The sequence below is a fragment of the Nycticebus coucang genome, chromosome 4 (genome assembly GCF_027406575.1).
Source record: "Nycticebus coucang isolate mNycCou1 chromosome 4, mNycCou1.pri, whole genome shotgun sequence".
NCBI lineage: Eukaryota > Metazoa > Chordata > Mammalia > Primates > Lorisidae > Nycticebus > Nycticebus coucang.
In genome coordinates, this window is record NC_069783.1 from 112686380 (window position 1) to 112703781 (window position 17402).

At 53.1% G+C, this 17402-nt stretch overlaps 1 protein-coding gene across 8 annotated transcripts in view; it reads left to right on the plus strand.

The window, feature by feature from the left end:
- Window positions 1-17402, plus strand: part of PITPNM2 (phosphatidylinositol transfer protein membrane associated 2) — a 147109-nt gene that overhangs the window by 117441 nt on the left and 12266 nt on the right. For 6 of the 8 annotated variants that reach the window (XM_053587908.1, XM_053587912.1, XM_053587913.1 and 3 more), the window contains 10 exons: window positions 2027-2241; window positions 3289-3410; window positions 5767-5994; window positions 9976-10290; window positions 10938-11033; window positions 12806-12910; window positions 13098-13168; window positions 15607-15854; window positions 16266-16455; window positions 16572-16691. In XM_053587908.1, the coding sequence (XP_053443883.1) occupies window positions 2027-2241; window positions 3289-3410; window positions 5767-5994; window positions 9976-10290; window positions 10938-11033; window positions 12806-12910; window positions 13098-13168; window positions 15607-15854; window positions 16266-16455; window positions 16572-16691 (1710 nt within the window). Of the gene's footprint in view, window positions 1-2026; window positions 2242-3288; window positions 3411-5766; window positions 5995-9975; window positions 10291-10937; window positions 11034-12805; window positions 12911-13097; window positions 13169-13429; window positions 13605-15606; window positions 15855-16265; window positions 16456-16571; window positions 16692-17402 lie in introns of those variants that run through there. The other 2 variants (XM_053587911.1, XM_053587916.1) reach the window with 2 other exon arrangements.

Consider the following 17402-nt stretch of genomic DNA (forward strand, 5'->3'; position numbering starts at 1 on the left):
CCTATAACCTTAGCACTAAGGGAGGCTGAGGTGGGTGGATTGCCTGAGCTCACGGGTTTAAGATCAGCCTGAGCCAGAGTGAGACCTTGTCTCTAAAAATAGCTGGGCCTTGGGCAGGAGGCTGTAGTCCTAGCTACTTGGGAGGCTGAGGCAAGAAGATCTCTTAAGCCCAAGAGTCTGAGGTTCCTGTGAGCTGTGACGCCATGGCACTCTACCGAGGGCAACAAAGTGAGACTGTCTCAAAAAAAAAAAAAAAACCTCATTCTTTTCTGTGTCTGGGTAATATTCTGTGAGTAGATAGACCACATTTTATTCACATATTGATGGACATTTGAATTGTTTCCACCTTTTAGCTGTCGTGAATATTGCAATGAACATTGGTGTACATGTTTGGGGGTGAACACTTGGTGTCAGCAAGTGGGGCTGAGGTCATCTGAAGTCTTGGTGTACATGTGTCTGTTCAAGTCCCCATCTTTAGTTCTTTTGAGTATTTACCCAGAAGTGGAATTGTTGGTCTTATGGTAATTCTTTGCTTACCTTTTTGAGAAACTGCCAAACTTTTCCCACAGTTTTACGTTCCCACCAGCAGTGCACAAAAGTGCCTTTCTCCAGATCCTCACCAACATTGATTCTTTTCTTTTCTTTTTTTTTTTTTAATAGTAGCCATCTTGATGGAGGCAAGGTGCTATTCTCTTGTGGTTTTGATTTGCATTTTCCTAAGGGCTGGTGATGTGAAACTTCTTTTCATGTGCTTATTGGCCATTTGTATATATCTTTTGGAGAAATGGCTGTTCAAATCCTTTGCTCATTTTTCTTCTTCTTTTTTTTTTTTTTTTTTGAGACAGGGTCTTGCTGTGTTGCCCAGGTTGGAGTGCAATGGTACAATCATAGCTCACTGCAGTCTCAAACTTCTGAGCTTAAGTGGTCTCCTGCTTCAGCCTCTCATGCTCATTTTCCAGTTTGTAGTCCCAGCTAATTGGAAGGCTGAGGCAGGAGATCCTGTCTTAAAAAAAAAAATTGACCATAAATGTATGGTGTAGTTTTAGACTCTCAGTTGTATTCCATTGATCTACCTGTCTATCCTCCACCAGTGCTTCACTGTTTTGTCTATTGTAGCTTTGAGTAAGTTTTGATATAGGGAAGTATGAATCCTTCAATATAGTTTTGTTTTTTAAATTTTGGATAATCAAGGGTCCCTTACAACTCCATATGAATTATAGGATCAGCCTTTCCATTTCCATAAAAAGCATAAAGAGGGCTGCTGGGATTCTGATAGAGACTGCATTGGATCTATAGGTTGCTTTTGCCACATTAACAATGTTAAATCTTCCAGTCCACAAACACGAGATATCTTTCCATTTACATTTATTTAGGTCTTTAATTTCTTTCAGCAATGGTTTGTAGTTTTCAGTGCACAAGTCTTTCACTTCCTTGGTTAAATTTATTCCTAAGTATTTTATTCCTCAGATTCTGCTGTAAGGGAATTGACTCCACTTAGTTTCCTTTTTGCAGTGTTTGTTTTCATGTGTGTTTTGAATCCTGCAATTTTATTGAATTCATTTATTAGGTCTAACAGATTTAGAGGAGATTCTTTCAGCAAATTTTTTTATTTCTCTCTTTCTAATTTGGTTGCCTCTTATTATTTCTTTTTCTTGTTTAATTGCTATGGCTAGAACTTCCAGTACAATGCTGACCAGAAGTGAGAAAGTAGGCATCCTTGCCTTGTGTCTGATCTTGGAAACACTTTCAGATGTGGAAAGATGAGAGTCAGAATGGAGGATTTGCATGTGCAGTGCTAGGGCTGCGAGAGGAAATCCATAGGCCCTTCAGCCTCCCTCAGGAGGCCCATGGCATGTAGAGCTTGCATCTGGATTTGGGGGTTCTGACATGACATAGGAAGCCAGACTTATTGACCAAAGCCCCTCCTCCCAAAGCCCCACACTCCTAGGTGTAGTCTCCTGATCTCCCTTCCCTTCAGCAGGGTGCTCTGGTCCCACACACATCATGGCTATTTTTGTCTCCACAGAAGAAGAGCCGTAACGAGACATATGGTGAAGGGAGTGGTGTGGAGATCCTGGAGAACCGGCCATACACAGATGGCCCTGGGGGCTCTGGACAATACACACACAAGGTGTATCACGTGGGCATGCACATCCCCAGCTGGTTCCGCTCCATCCTGCCCAAGGCAGCCCTGCGGGTAGTGGAGGAGTCCTGGAACGCCTACCCCTACACCCGAACCAGGTGCGCCTCCCCCCCCCCACCAACTTCTGTGCGCCTTCCACCACCTCATGTGCTGTCTGGTGGGAAGCAACCTTGTGGCACAAATCCAGACAGGCTTAACACCCCACACACCCAGGGAGCGTAGACTCTGTCCCAGAAAGGTGCTCTGAAGGTCGTTCAGGACAGGCATAGGCAGGAGAGGGAAGAGTACATTCCTAGATGCCTCCAGACCACCTAAGGTGGAGGCTGGGAAGGCATGGGTCAAACAAGGGGCCGTTGGAGACCCTTTGTCATCTGGGAAGGTTCAGGGAATATAAAATCACTTTAAGTCCTACTGAGAAGACTAAGACATTCAGCCTGCTGGGAAGAAATTGAGGGTAGACCAGATGGTTCAGAGGTTCCCTCCAACTCTCAGACCTCAGCTGCTGTGGGAGCATTATGTTACATCCCAAACTGAGCAGGGCTTTTCCTTGGGGTCACCTGATAGGGGGTCCTTCTCTCCGTGCCCTAAAGTGTGCAGCTCAGCCCTACTGGGGTTGATAGTAGGGGTCTCCTTCCCACTAGCCACCCACTCACTGAGGAGACGGGATCCCCACAAGTCTCCTGGGTTTCCGTCCTTCCCCACATTAGTGAACACCTGCCTGGAGCTAGCTGGAGGATCCATGGAGGTTCCTCCCCCAGTGACACTTTTCCCCTCTAAACTCACGTCTAGCCCAGAGAGGGGCTCCTCTGGTGCCAGAGCTGGCTCCTTGTAGAGCAGGAATGGCACATCCCATAGACTACAGCCCAAGATTCTGCCCACTCCACAGTACACTGCCGTAGCTGTGCCTGTGTCCCCATCGTGTTGTGGACACCTCCCAGGAAGCTCAGCAGCTTCCCACACACTCTGTCCTTCTCCCAACTCCGGCCTTGGCTGTGTTTTGGACAAAGCAGCAGCCCAGAAGGTAGGCAGGGCAGACAAGGCTCCCTTCCCATTCCCCTAGCTTCATTCCTACCTTGTGGGCTTGACAGGTCTTGGCTGGGCCCCTCTAATCACAGGTCCTGATGGAAGCTTTGGTTCTCCCCCAGGTTCACCTGCCCTTTTGTGGAGAAATTCTCCATTGACATCGAAACCTTTTATAAAAGCGATGCTGGAGAAAACCCTGACGTGTTCAACCTCTCTCCCGTGGAAAAGAGCCAGCTGACAATTGGTAACCAGGAAGGGCAGGTGCCCACAGGGCTCCCTTCTGGGTTTCACCTGCAGGCCACTCTCAGTCCTACCCTTTGTCTCCAGCCTGGTGGACTCCAGAGCTTGCCCCATCCTGAGCAGGTCCAAGCATGCTCAGGGAGGCAGAGCAGGCACCCTTGGCCCATTCTCTCGACGTGCATGGCAAGTCAAAGTGCCTTTGCCACCTGGACCCCTCCCCTCCATCTCTTCAAGTTGTACTCACTCCCCAAAAGTACACGTGTGCTTGGGGGACCAGTTTGGACCAACACCTGAGTGTGAGTGCTCAGGGCCGGTGAGGGGGCCTGTGTCTTCTTAATGGTGGGTGCCTCCACCCCCTCCAGACAATGCCACACAGAAAATGGGCTCTGTTTGTGAAATCTTTTTTTTTTTTTAAGAGAGGCCAGAGATGAGCATTTCCACATGAAATCTCCTAATTCCTAAATATTAGCAACCAATTAAAAATCTTTGTGAATAAACGTATGCCAGTGAACAAAACACCTCTATGGGTTGGGTCCTGCTCAGCAGCCACCAGCCTGCACCTCTGGGTGCCAGGCCCAGGTCACCAGGAGGTATCTCAGATGGGGGTTCAGCTGAGTTGGGGGTGGGTGCTCGTACCCCAGGAACATCTCTTGGCCTGCCCAATTCTGTCAGTATTCTCTGGCCTTTCTGGAGTTTGGGAGCTTTATCAGTGGCCTAGGGCTGCCATGTAACAAAACACCACACCCTGGACAGCCTAAGCAACAGGAAGTCATTCTGACAATCCTGGGAGCCGGAAGTCAGAGTTCAGGTGTCAGTAGGTTGGTTTCTCTGAGGGCTGAGAGAAGAGTCTGCCTCTCTTCTGGCTGCTGGTGGCTATTAGTCATCTATGCCTAATTCCAGTCTCTGCCTCAGGGATCACTGTTGTCTCCCTCTGTGTCTCCTTTTGATAGAAGGGTTCCTGTCCTACTGGATTGGGGCCCATCTTCATGGCCTTTTAACTTGATGACCTCTTTAAAGACCCTATCTCAAAACAAGGCCACATTCTGAGGTTTAGGACTTCAGCATAGGAATTTGCAGGGATGGGGTGATAGAAAAAACTCAGCCTGTAATAGGAGGAGAGGACCAGGCTTGACCTGAGCTTTCTGGCAGCTCTGTCCATCCAGCCTGGACAGTGCCTGGGCTCAAGGTCCCCCCACCCAAGAGGCCTAATTCTGTGGGTCCCTAGTTCCCATGATATTACCCACCCATGTCCCATCCCTGTCCACGTTGACCTTTGTTTGCCAGTGTGGGCTGAGTGTGTGGTCTGCTCCAGGGAAGAAACTCCTTGTTTCTGACCTCACTGGTCTCATAATGCTGATGTCAGTGTCTGCAGCTGGACTCACTGGGGACCAACATATTGAGGAAGCCAAGACAGCAGGGCCTAGTCAGGGCAGACACACACCCCCCTCCACCCCCCAGGAAGGGCGCTGTGAGCCAAAGACCCTCTCCAGGGGGTCTTTCTCACCGAGTATGCACCCAGGCCCATCCTGCACACTCATCCTTGGGAATCAGCACAACAGGCTTTGCCTTTGTGGAGGAGGTGCCTCTGCAGAGGGAAGGCTGTGCCAGGTAGTTGCCCAGCCCAGGTCCTGCCCAGAGTCACCATCCCCTCCTCTCGTCACCTCCACCAAGTCCCACCAGCCCCTAACCCTGTTTTCTCCAACCCCAGCCCCAATCCCATTCAAGCCCTGTGCCCCACCTGGCCCCTTCAGACACTCACCTGGTCTTTTCTTTGTCCAGGAAGGACCTGGACATGTGCTTCCTGGCTTAAGACCTGTATGGAGGTCTGCCTGCCCCTTGGGATGCTATCTGCATGGCTGGCTTGGAGGGAAACAGCCAGCATGTCCACTATAGCTCCATCACCTTCATGACAGCTGCCATCCTCCCCCCCTTACAGAGTCCCTGGTGGCCCCCCTAATCTTCCCACTTCTTGGTCTGATGAGCTCCTAGCTTTGGCCAAAACTGGGAAGCTTTTTCCATCCTCTCTCTGTTCCCACCTCCTCTGACCTCCACAGAGACTCAACTCCCCGATGTGTCCTCAACCCCTTGCCCCTCTGCCTGCTGCACCACCTCATATGGTATACTTGGAACATGGGTATTGCTGAAATTGCTTGAAAAGGCAACAAAGAGAGGCATAGGCCCTGCTGCCAGGGAGCTCAAGGTCAAAACTGTCCAGGACATCGTCCTCACTCCCCACAGTGTCCCCTTGGCCTGATGAGGTCTCAAGTCCCATGACGATATGGGTCTAGAGGGACATGGGGAAGAGCTGAGTGAGGGGCCAGGTTGAGGCAGAAATGGCCACTTACAGGGTCTCCCCACAGACTTCATTGACATCGTCAAAGATGCTGTGCCCCCTAATGAGTATAAGACAGAGGAAGATCCCAAGCTGTTCCAGTCGGCCAAGACCCAGCGAGGGCCCCTGTCTGACAACTGGATCGAGGAATACAAGAAGCAGGTCTTGCCCATCATGTGTGCCTACAAGCTCTGCAAGGTGGAGTTCCGCTATTGGGGCATGCAGTCTAAGATCGAGCGGTTCATCCATGATACTGGTGAGCACCCATCTTGCCTGGACTGTGGGCACCCTGTCTCCTGTTGCCTGCTTGCCTTCTGCTCTCTCTGCATGTCTGGCTGGGATTCTGCATTTCCATTTTTTTCCTGAAAGGTGACTCCAAAGCCCATGTCTAGCTTTCCCCTGGTTTGTCCCGACTACCATGAACACTTCCTGAGTACCTTCAGGGGCCAGCTGTGTGTGTGCTGTCTGACACCTCCAGACAATGTCAGATACCGTTGGTGTTTGATAACATGTAGGCCACCCCCACCAGGGCCAGTGACTCTTAGAGACAGCTTCCCTGCTACTTGCCTGTCCTCTCAGCTCCCTTGGCCTTCATTTCCTCTGCCCACGGAGGCCCAACCCCTAGGCCTGGGGCCACATCTCTGACTCCTGCACTAGGCTGGAAGTTTTGGGGTGGAGACAGGGTGTCTCAGACATTGCAGTGTCCTTCACATCCATGTGGGCCTGGCCCAGAGCAGGTGTCCAGGGAGCAGGTGGACAAACAGATGGCTTGGCGCCCAGTGAATGGTGACCTAGCCCCCCCGTCCCCCCAGCCCAGAGCCCTCAGCTCCTGATCTCAGTATCTCCTGATACTGAGATCATGGCATGAGCTCCGAAGGTCAGTTCCAGCCCCTGAGGCTCATGACCCAAGATAGGTCAGATGCCTGGTGACATTACTAGCAAAGGTTACTTAATTCAGACATCAACAGGTCTCACTATTGTTACACTCCACACTTGTCACGTTGGCTCATGATGACCATGCAGGTGGGCATAGTCACCCTGGTAGACGGGGAAGAAGCAGAGACCTACCACTGGTTAGGAGCCAGACCTCCCTCCTCCCACCCAGCCCCATTCTAGCACACCCCTGCCATTCTCTCCAAGGGGGCTCATTAGACAGCTGCATTCAGTGCCAGCCTACCCTGAGGGAAGGCCCATCACACACTGCAAAATGCTGGAGTCTGGGGTGGCTGGTGTTCTGCTTTGAGAGGCAGAGACAGTATGTGACACGGCCTTGATGGTATGTGATATTGTCACCAGCTTCAGACCTAGGGAAGAACACCCAGACATGTCACCCACCACCCTTCTCAGAAGGACTATGGCAGTGTCCCTCAGCAGCCGGGAGGTGGCAGGGAGAGAAGGAAGATGTCCCATCTGTTGGAGGAAATGCATCCTGCAGTCTGTCTCTCCATCAGGGAACTCAGAAGGCTCCAGATAGGCCTCCCCATTTCCCACACTTCACAGGCGGGACCTGCGTCCCCCAGTGCTGAGGTCCTGGGCAGGAGAAAAGCAGTGTCCCAGTGTGAGTCAGGCCTACCACCAGTACCATGCCACTTCTGGTCATGCCCCTGTCCGAGGTCAGGAATGACAGTTCTTGCCTCCCAGGGTAAAAGAGGACAGGAGGAGCATGTAGGAGGCCCCTGGCCTGCCACAGGAGCCTGAATATATCAGCCCTGGCAGCCTTTCCCACCCTTTCTTCAAGCCTTCTCTGGGATTGGCCCACCACAAGACCCCCAGCAGATGTGCTAAGGGTGGGATTCCTGGTCCAGGAAGCAGTGGGTTGGGTCTTTATGGATACCCTCAGGCCTCTCCAGCCCCACATTGCAGCTGAGCTCCTGGCTTCCCAGCTCCCTGAGAGTCAGTATTCCCCTCAGAAAGAAGGAATGTGGGGCTGCTGTGTGTCCAACTCTAACTGCCACATGGTACCTCTGTGACCTCTTTAAAAGTTTTTCATCATCTGAAGAATGGGTGTAAGAGCACCAGTTCCGTAGGGCTGTGGTGAGAGGAGACTGTGGGGTACAGAACTAAGGAGGGAACATGGCACATAGTTGATGCTTGGTGACAGCAGTGAATACTAATGTTATCACTGGGATAACCACTGAATTCACAAAGGCTGGGCCAGGTGGCCTTGGAGAGGTGACTCCTAGGGGCTGGGACAGGTCCTAGCTGTCTTCCTTACCCTTACTACCTGGCCCCAGATGCAGTGTTGTGTCCAGTTGCTCCAGCCACCTTAGGAGGAGGCATTTCCCTGTATGGGTGGGAGCAGGAATGTTGCCCTTCCTGACAGCCCTGTAAGGCCAGGAGTCAGGCCCAGAAAAGGACATGGAGGCCACCTCTGGAGCTTGAGGAGGGGACACAGGCAGTCTCCCCACTGAAGTAAGTCTCCATCTGAGAGATGGGCCTGTAAGAACGGATCCTGGAAAAGAAGACACCAGGCTATAGAGTAGGGTAGCCTGAACTGAGCTGGAGGTGGGGAACAAGGTAAGTGGGAGGAATGGCCCCTAGGAGAGCAGCCTGGGGACATGACATGGCCTGACCACTCTGGACACCACTTAGCGTGCTCCAGGGAAGGGGAAGATGAAAGTCCTGAGACCCTGGGCGGCACCTGTGGTTCAGTGAGTAGGGCGCCAGCCCTACATACTGAGGGTGGTGAGTTCAAATCTGGCCCTGGCCAAACTGCAACAACAAACAAAAAAATAGCCGGGCGTTGTGGTGGGCACCTGTTAACCTGGGAGGCTGAGGCAAGAGAATTGCCTAATCCCAAGAGATGGAGGTTGCTGTGAGCTGTGATGCCCAGCACTCTACCGAGGGCAACAAAGTGAGACTCTGTCTCTAAAAAAAAAAAAGTCCCGAGACCCAGCTGGGCTCGGGAGGCTCAGGGATCTGTGCCCTGGAGAAACTCTGGTGCACATTCTGGAATGTTCAGAGTGGCAGGTTTATAAAAGCTGGAAAAACTATGCAAATGAGCCAAAGTCCTCTTGACAGAAAAAGGAATAAATGAAATGTGGCATTTCAAACACATAAATACCACACAGCAGCAAGCTTGATGAACTGGAGACCCCTACACATACTATGGATAAAACTATCCCCAGAGAAGAGAGTGGCAAAAAAATACGCTGTGACACATATATGAGAATTTCACCAACAGCCAGACAAGCTCGAAGCATAGTGTAGAGAAACACATCTGTGCACTGAAACCAGAAAGCAAAGCAAATGACAAAATTCGGGACAGACTCTCACTGGGATAGGTGTATGGAGGGTCCCTGTCGCTGGTGATGTCTGTCCCTTCTCCAGGTGGTGTGACATGGATGTTTTATTTTGAATGATTTTTGTAAACAGCTTTATGCAGGCAGAGTTTGACACAGCATACAATTCACCCGCTGTAGGAGAGCAGTAGGGTGAGCCTTAGTAATATTCACTGCTAAGCACCAACCTCCAAAGCATTTCATCACCCCAGAGGGTCCCCTGTTCCCGTTCAAGGTCATGCCCACATCTACCCTGGCCAAAGGCAACCCCAGTCTGCTTTCTGTCTCTGTCTCTGTAGTTCTTTTATTACTCTTTATACCTTAAAAGTATATTATTTTCTTTTTTTTTTTTTTTTCCCTGAGACAGAGTCTCACTCTGTCACCCAGGCTAGAGTGCCATGGTCTCAGCCTAGCTCACGCAACCTGTAACTCCTGGACTCAGGCAATCCTCTTGCCTCAGCCTACTGAGTAGCTGGGACTACAGTTGCCTGCTATAATACTCAGCTAATTTTTTTTTTATTCTTAGTAGCGATGGGGCCTTGCTCTTGTTCATGCTGGTCTCCAACTCCTGAGCTCAAGGGCTCCTCCCATCCCGGCCTCCAGAGTGCTAGGATTATAAGCATGCACTGCTGGTTAGAACTTGAACTTGATTTTCCATAGGAAATTCAACAGGAAAAGTAAACCAGACACTAAGACAGGAGACCCTCAGGAAGTCTTTCTCCATCTCCCCTAGAGCAGCAGTTCCCCTATACATACAATTAAACCGTGGCTTTTGACCAGCCACACTGCTTTGGAAGGCCCCAGTCCCTCCACCCTCATTCTAAGCACTGTGAGCTTGTGAGGCTGTCTGTGAGCCAGTCCACTCATCGTACAAACAGGAAAACTGAGGCACAGACAGGCAGGGCTTGTGCCTGACCTGACCACCCTCCCCTCCCCCCATCTCCCCTGGGGCGCAGGCCTGCGGAGGGTGATGGTGCGGGCCCACCGGCAGGCCTGGTGCTGGCAGGACGAGTGGTATGGGCTGAGCATGGAGAATATCCGGGAACTAGAGAAGGAGGCACAGCTCATGCTGTCCCGCAAGATGGCCCAGTTCAATGAGGAGGACAACGGGGCTGCTGAGCTTGCTAAGGATGAGGAGAACACCCAGGACCAGACCTCCAGGGAGCCTCCCGAGCCCAGCAGCAGCAGCAATGGGGAGCCCCTGGTGGGGCGGGGCCTGAAGAAACAGTGGTCCACATCCTCTAAATCCTCACGGTCATCCAAGCGAGGAGGTGAGCTCCAGCACCCCTGCCCCACATAGGGACCCTGCCCTCAAGGCAACACCCTCTCAGCCCTCAGGGAATGAGAGCCTGGGCTACCCCTCCCCCAGCAGGCTCCCAGGGAAGCAGATTGAGGTGGGCTCCCCTCAGCACTCCCAACAGAAAGCCTGCAAGGCTTCAGGTCCTGAGAAAAAGAACAAGCAGTGCTGGTGGAGCCAGGCATGCCCCCTGTAAGCCTAACTTTGCCCAAAGGCAGGGCTGGCCCTGGGCTGATGGATGTGGATGTGGATACTTGGTGCCTGTGTTTCACCCATCTCCTGCCACTGCCTGAATTTCAGGAGTTTGCTCATGGTTAGACTCAGGTTAAGGCCGACCCAGACCCGTCTGATTGTATGTCCTGGGCTCATGCCCCATACACTTCTACCCTTACGTGCTCCTGGGACACTCCTGCCTTGTAGCAGGTGGGCAGAGGGGGAATCATCTGGAGCAGTCTGGGAGCTGCCACCAAGATGCGCTCAGGCACTTCTACCCCTTATTTCTCCTCTTCCTTCTAAATGCTCCCAGCCCCCATGGCAGCCTCTGACAATGCCCATCTAGGCCTACAGTTGCCCTGCCAGCTCAGGGAAGCTGCAGGCTCAGTCTGGGGTTCTGCCTTGCAGCCAGCCCTTCCCGCCACAGCATCTCGGAGTGGAGGATGCAGAGCATCGCCAGGGACTCAGATGAGAGCTCAGATGACGAGTTCTTTGATGCGCACGGTAGGCAGGCAGTGCCCCTGCAGCCCCTGGGGCCTTCCTGGGTGAAGTGCAGAGGAATCTGAAAGGACTGAGGGTGGGAGTGGACTGGTGTGGGAATTGCTTGTTGCTTATAGTTTGCCCCTCCCCTGTGCCTGCACTGTCCCAGGTAGACAATGTGGTATTTGGGGGCATAGATAATGAGAGGACATCACCAGAAAGCCCCTTTGGTCCCCTCAAGCCTGGGGTCCCAGGATCCCCTAACCTGATTCCAGGATATGCGGGAGGCCTGGCAGGTGGAGATTGCTTGCTTGAAACCCTCCCCCCAAAGTACATGTAATCAGACCCTGGCTTTATTCCATATGTGAAGTTATTTTTATAAGAAGTATAGCTTATAATTATCTAACTTTTTGTATATTCCTTATTTTTTTCATGAATAAATTACTACCATATCTAAAGTAGACACTTCAGAAAATGCAATAAGCAGAAAATATTTGAAGTGCCCTTTTCCCTACTAGTCCCAAAGTAAGCACAGCACAGTACGTCGCCGGCATGTCACCTCTGCTAAGAAGATGGAAGTGCGAAGCACTCCCTCACTTGATGCCCTGGCTGCTCCTCTCAAGAAGGTCAGAGGGGCTGGCAGGCAGGCGCAAGGGACAGGTCTCTCTGCAGGCTGGTGGCTGAACTGGCCCCAGAGTTGGCAGGGCAGAGGCTTAGATTGGGATGGGGGCTTGCTCACAGGCCACACAGCAGGGCACAACCAGGGTCACATCTTATGCCACCTCCCTGGTTTGGAGGCGCAAAAGAGCCACATAAGGATGGAGTCTTGGTTAACATCCCCTGGCTCTAGAAGGAAAGAACTTGGGGAGTCAGTTTGGCCCTGGGGCTGGAGGACCCAAAATAGGAGGTGGGTGGTCCCCGTGCTGGCCTCTGCACCAGGGATCTCACCAAGGGTGGGGAAGGGGCATTTTGGCATCTCACCCCTCCCAGTTGGCTCTTTGTCCCTGACAAAGAAAATGCACTTCTAACGTAGAAAAGGTTGTGCAGCAGGAGGGGCCACCTTGTGACTGGAGGAGAGCCTATGTATACTAGAGCCCAGACAGCGGCCTCAGATTTGATGTTCTTGGGCAGAAGTTCTCAGAAAAGCGGATGTAGGAGTCATGGAAGTGGGGCTCATGGCAGCACTTCTCACCATGCTGTGGTGTAGTCTGCGGGTATTAAAAATGGTCAGAAACATTGGCTGATGTGTGGATAAACAAAAGTGGAATATGGAATATGGTTCCCTGACCCCTGCTGTGGGGTGGACAAACCTTGAAAACACTCTACGGAGTGAAAGAAACCAGACACAGAAGGCCACATAGTGTACGATTTCGTTTATGGGAAATGTCCAGAATAGGTAAATCCATAGAGGCAGAAAGTAGATTGATTAGAGGTGGCCGAAGAGAGGAGGACTGATCACTTGTGAGTACAGGGTTTTCATTTGGAGGTAATGAGAATGTTCTGGAATTAGATGGTGGTGATGGTTGCACAGCTTTGTGAATTGTGAACATACTAAATGACAGTTTAAAATGGTTTAAATGGTAAATTCTGTTATGTGAATGTTACCACAATTTTTTAAAAAACATGACCAGGAAGCAGCCCACTGGGGTATGGCCATGCTGTTTCCCATTGAGGAAGGGCCAGAGCAGAGCCACCTGTGCATGGAGGGTACCTGGGCTTCCTTACCCCCGGAAGCCAGCCTAGCCCCCCTGTACTCCATTCCCAGTCCTGCTGAAGCTCCCCTCTCTCCTCTACAGAAGACCTGTCTGACCAGGAGGAAATGTTCCCCAAAGACATCACCAAGTGGAGCTCCAATGACTTCATGGACAAAATTGAGAGCCCAGAGCCAGAGGACGCACAGGGTACTCTATGGGGGAGGCTGTGGAGGAAGGTACCCTGGGAGGGTGGCTGTAGGGCTAAGCCCTCTGCTTTCTGACTTAGCCCCTGCACAGTGCTGGGCGTCTGGAAGTCACAGTAATAGCCTCATCCAGCTGGCCCCACTGGGCTGCCCGGCACCCCTGGACTAATAGTACATCTTCTGTGTTGCAGGTAGTTTGTACCACCAGAGCGCCCCTGAGTTCAGGGTGGCCTCCAGTGTGGAGCAGCTGAACATCATTGAGGTAGGTATCTGAGACAGGGGCAGGACTCAGAGGAATGGGCCCATGGGGCTATAGAGGGAAAACTCTGTACCAGCCTCCATGCTTGGCCTGGGTGTCAACTGGGGGAAAGGCCTGGGCCACCTTTACTTTTCACCCTGCTGGGAGGGTGCCTTCCACTATCTCTCACTCTACAAGAATCTGGGACTGCAGATAGCCCCCAAATGAAGATCTTGATCAAGCTCCATCCATGGGAAAGTAAAATGAGAAACTTATAAATTCCAGATCAAAAATAAGATCTTCAACTTGTGCCCCGCCTGTCTCCTGTCCCTGAAGATAAAAAGAAAGAAGGGGAGGAATCCAAAGTCGTCTAGGCAGAAGTGACGTGGCCGTAGCCAGTACAGTGGCCTCATGAGGGGTGGGTAGAGCTCAGTGTGCCCAATAAAGCTGCCTTGGTAGAGCTTCTGTGTCCGCTTCGGGGGTTCTTTGCTAGAGCTCGCGCCTCCTCCTCCTCCACCTGCGGGCGGCAGTCAGAGCTGTTTGCACAGGGCAGGAGCCTGGCCAAACCAGGCTGTCCCATTCAGTCATCCCGATGCTCTGGCCTCAGGCTGCCTAAGGTAGAGATAGCACCTCCAATGAAGGGACCCCCTGGGGAGTCTGGGGTCTGGAGGTGGTATATTCATACCCCTCCCACTCCTGGGGGTTTCTGCTTTGAGGTCCGAGGTCAAAGTGGGGTTTTCTAGAAGAAATAATGGCACAAGGGGAGTTGATTTCCAATTCCTGCTTAATGGCAGATAAAGCAAACGTAGCCCCCTTCCCCCACTATGGCGCACACAGCTCTGATGGCCACCCAGGGGAGGGGCAGAAGGGGCTGGGGCTCTAGATCTGCTTTGGGATGTGCTTTCGGAACCCAGCATGTTCTGGGGAGCTGCCATCCAAAGCCAGATCCTTCTGCTATAAGAGCTCCCAAACCGGAGCCCCCTCTCCTGGCCTTGTGGAGACACTGACCCAGGGGTGCCCTGGCTGTTCAGAGCCGGCCTCCATAACCCCCATGGGGTGCCCCAGAGAGGGCAGGCTGAATGTGAGGGACCCTGTGGCAGGCCCTGACCTGTCTTCAGAGAGGCACATGCAGGACTCTCTCAGCTCAGCCCCCATTGCCTGGCCCTGCCTAGCCTCAGGGGACTAAGTCCTGCCATCAAACAGTTCTCCCACCAGCCCAATGCACCAATGGCTGTTCCATCCTTGCCTGTGGTTCCAGACAGCTGGTGGCCCCACACTGCTCTGGGCCATGAGTTTGTTCTTGCCCAGGCTGGCCAGGGGTGGGCAGTCCATATGTGGGGGCAGGTGTCAGTCTTGCCCAGACCTTGAGGTAGGGGTAGAGAGAAGATAGTCCCTCCTGGGATGATGGCTGCCTAGCCTTCATCCTTTAGGCCCAGCACTGCCCACCAGGTATCCCCCCTCACTCCCCCAGAGCTCACCCTGCCAGTAGCTCCTAGTCTAGCCCATCCCCTTGATCTTCCTGGCCCAGTCCCAGCCTTGCCTGTCCCTCTCAGCCTCTGCATTAGCATCTGGGTCCTGCTGCTGCCCCCACTTCCAGCCATCTGATGGACCCACTCAGATTTAGCTGTCTCCATCACAGCCTCTTGGTTTTAGCCCCCGGTCTGTCTCCCTAGGTCCTTAGGGACAGGACCCTCCCTTCAGCTTCTTCCTCTTACCCACCCTCCCAGACATAACATAGTGCAGTGAGTATAAGCCAGTAGCCCCTCTTGGGCTCCAGTGTCCCACTAGTCATATGCCAGAAACTCAGGATGAGGGAGACCCCTAGGGTCAAGGTTCTGTCCCACTTGGCACTTCCATGCTGTGATGTTAGATCCATCCCTGTACCTGCAGCAGGTCTGCACCCCATGCACAGGTGTGCAGGTTGAGAATCTCATTCTGACCTCATAAGCAGGCCTGGCCAGTAGGAAGGAATGGCAGAGCCGGTGGCCCTATGTAGATGAGGGGAGAGTCAGGGGCCAGGGTCACTGCCTGCCTGGGCTATGGTTGCCCTGACCCAGCCATTCTCAAGTGACCCCTGTGACTTTGAACTGCCAATAGCTCTGTCTGCTCAGGCCACGACGGGTACACGGAGGGCCTCCTCTCAAGCCAGAAGTTGGAAAGTCACTGCCTGGGCTCCCGAAAGAAAGTGAGCTCCTCACATACCCTGGCCATGCTGGCAGATAGGAGCAGGGCTGCAGGGGACAACCTCACCTCCCTGGCTTCTTCCCAGGCTCTGGTCCCCATAGGGGTCCCAAGGAAGGGATTGAGGAAGTAGAACACCAGGTCCCATAGCTAGAGCCATGTAACAGAAATTGGGCTTCTCAGAGGGAGCATTTGGCTGAGCCCAGCCTCCACAGGGTGATAGGGGCGCTTATCAAGGAACTAAGTCCTAGAGAGTTGACACCCACCTCCCGTCCGTGCAGGACGAGGTCAGCCAGCCACTAGCCCCACCACCCTCCAAGATCCACGTGCTGTTGCTGGTGCTGCATGGAGGGACCATACTGGACACAGGCACTGGGGACACCAGCTCCAAGCAGGGTGATGCCAACACCATCGCCAGTGTGTTCGACACAGTCATGCGCGTGCACTACCCAAGTGCCCTGGGCCACCTCACCATCCGCCTGGTACCCTGCCCACCTGTCTGCTCTGATGCTTTCGCCCTGGTCTCCAAGTGAGTAGCATCTGCTTACCAGCATCCCCTTGCCCACTGCCTTTTGCTGATCAGGGAGGCAGGCGGGGAGTGCAGCAATGTACTGCCCCCAACCCACCCCAGAGCCTCAGGCACCTCATCCAGTGTCAAGACTGCCTTTCATCCCAATGCCCAGATCTGCCATCTGGGCCTCACTGCTTGAAGGCAGCAAAACATAAACAGGCTGGGCTTAGAGTCAGGGAGGGGCTGGAGCCTTCACCTTCCAAACCTGTGACGTAGGAACACTGACCTACCTCCAATATATAGGGTCTTACTTACTAGCAGGTGTCCCCATGGGTGTTTATGAGCCAGTGGCTGAGACTTGGGTTGGGGAGGGGCACCTGGTGAGCCACGTTGAGGCCGCCACCCCCTCACAACCTCCTCTTCTCCCAGCCTCAGCCCTTATAGCCACGATGAAGGTTGTTTGTCCAACAGTCAGGACCACATCCCCCTGGCTGCCCTGCCCTTGCTGGCCACCTCCTCGCCTCAGTACCAGGAGGTGGTTGCCACAGTGATTCAACGGGCCAACCTTGCCTATGGGGACTTCATCAAGTCCCAAGAGGGTGTAACCTTCAATGGGCAGGTGAGTTCTGGGGTGAGAAGAGGGGGATGACCCCACAGAACAGCCCAAGTGGGAGGGTAATGGCTTCCCCAGCCCAGAGCAGGGTCATTCAGGCCTCTGGGCCCCTCCTGCTCTAGGTCTGCCTGATTGGGGACTGTGTCGGGGGCATCCTGGCGTTCGATGCCTTGTGCTACAGCAGCCAGCCTGTGTCTGAGAGTCAGAGCAGCAGCCGCCGGGGCAGCGTGGTCAGTGTGCAGGTACCCGAGCAGGAACCCAAACATCCATTGAGTGCTGTAGCCTCCCATGTGTTCTCCAGAGTCACTGCCCAACCCGCTGAGCAGAGCACCAGCAGATACTTCCTCTGCCCAGCCAAGTTCTATTGATTGGTTCAACAAACATTTATAGAGCCCCCAAGCCCCAGCTCTTCTGGGGCTCAGCTCCAGGGTAGCAGGCATGGAGGACTCAAGGGCACATTGGGAGAGCTGAGGAAGCCCAGTGTGTTCTGGCTGAGGGGTCAGGGAGCTATAAGAGGTTTTCCCAGAACACTGTTCCCCTCAGCCCCGCCAAAGAAGATAGAAGGGCAGAGGTTACCAGTATAGGTGCCCAGAGGTGGCAGGGCCGGTAAAAGGGGCAGGGGAACAGCTGCTGCAGGGCCAAGCCTAGGAGTGCATTTGGCTTCACCAGCCATAAAACCAGGGTCTGCCCTGTGGGTAGTGAGGTCTGGTCTTGGGAGTGGGGATGGGCAGGGAGGGAAAACCCAAGGTCTCTCTGTTGTAGAGTGTCAGAGAGCCTATGGGGAATCGCCTAGGTCCAGGGTGGCCAGTGGTTTGGGGTACCTGGGGAGAAAACCTGGGCTCTCCCCTCTTGTTTGGGCAAGAGGTCCCCTGAGCAATGGCAGGCCACAGGGAGGAGGCCGCTTTCCAAACTCTGAAGAAGGGGCCAAGCCAGCAGCCACCTGGCAGTGAGCC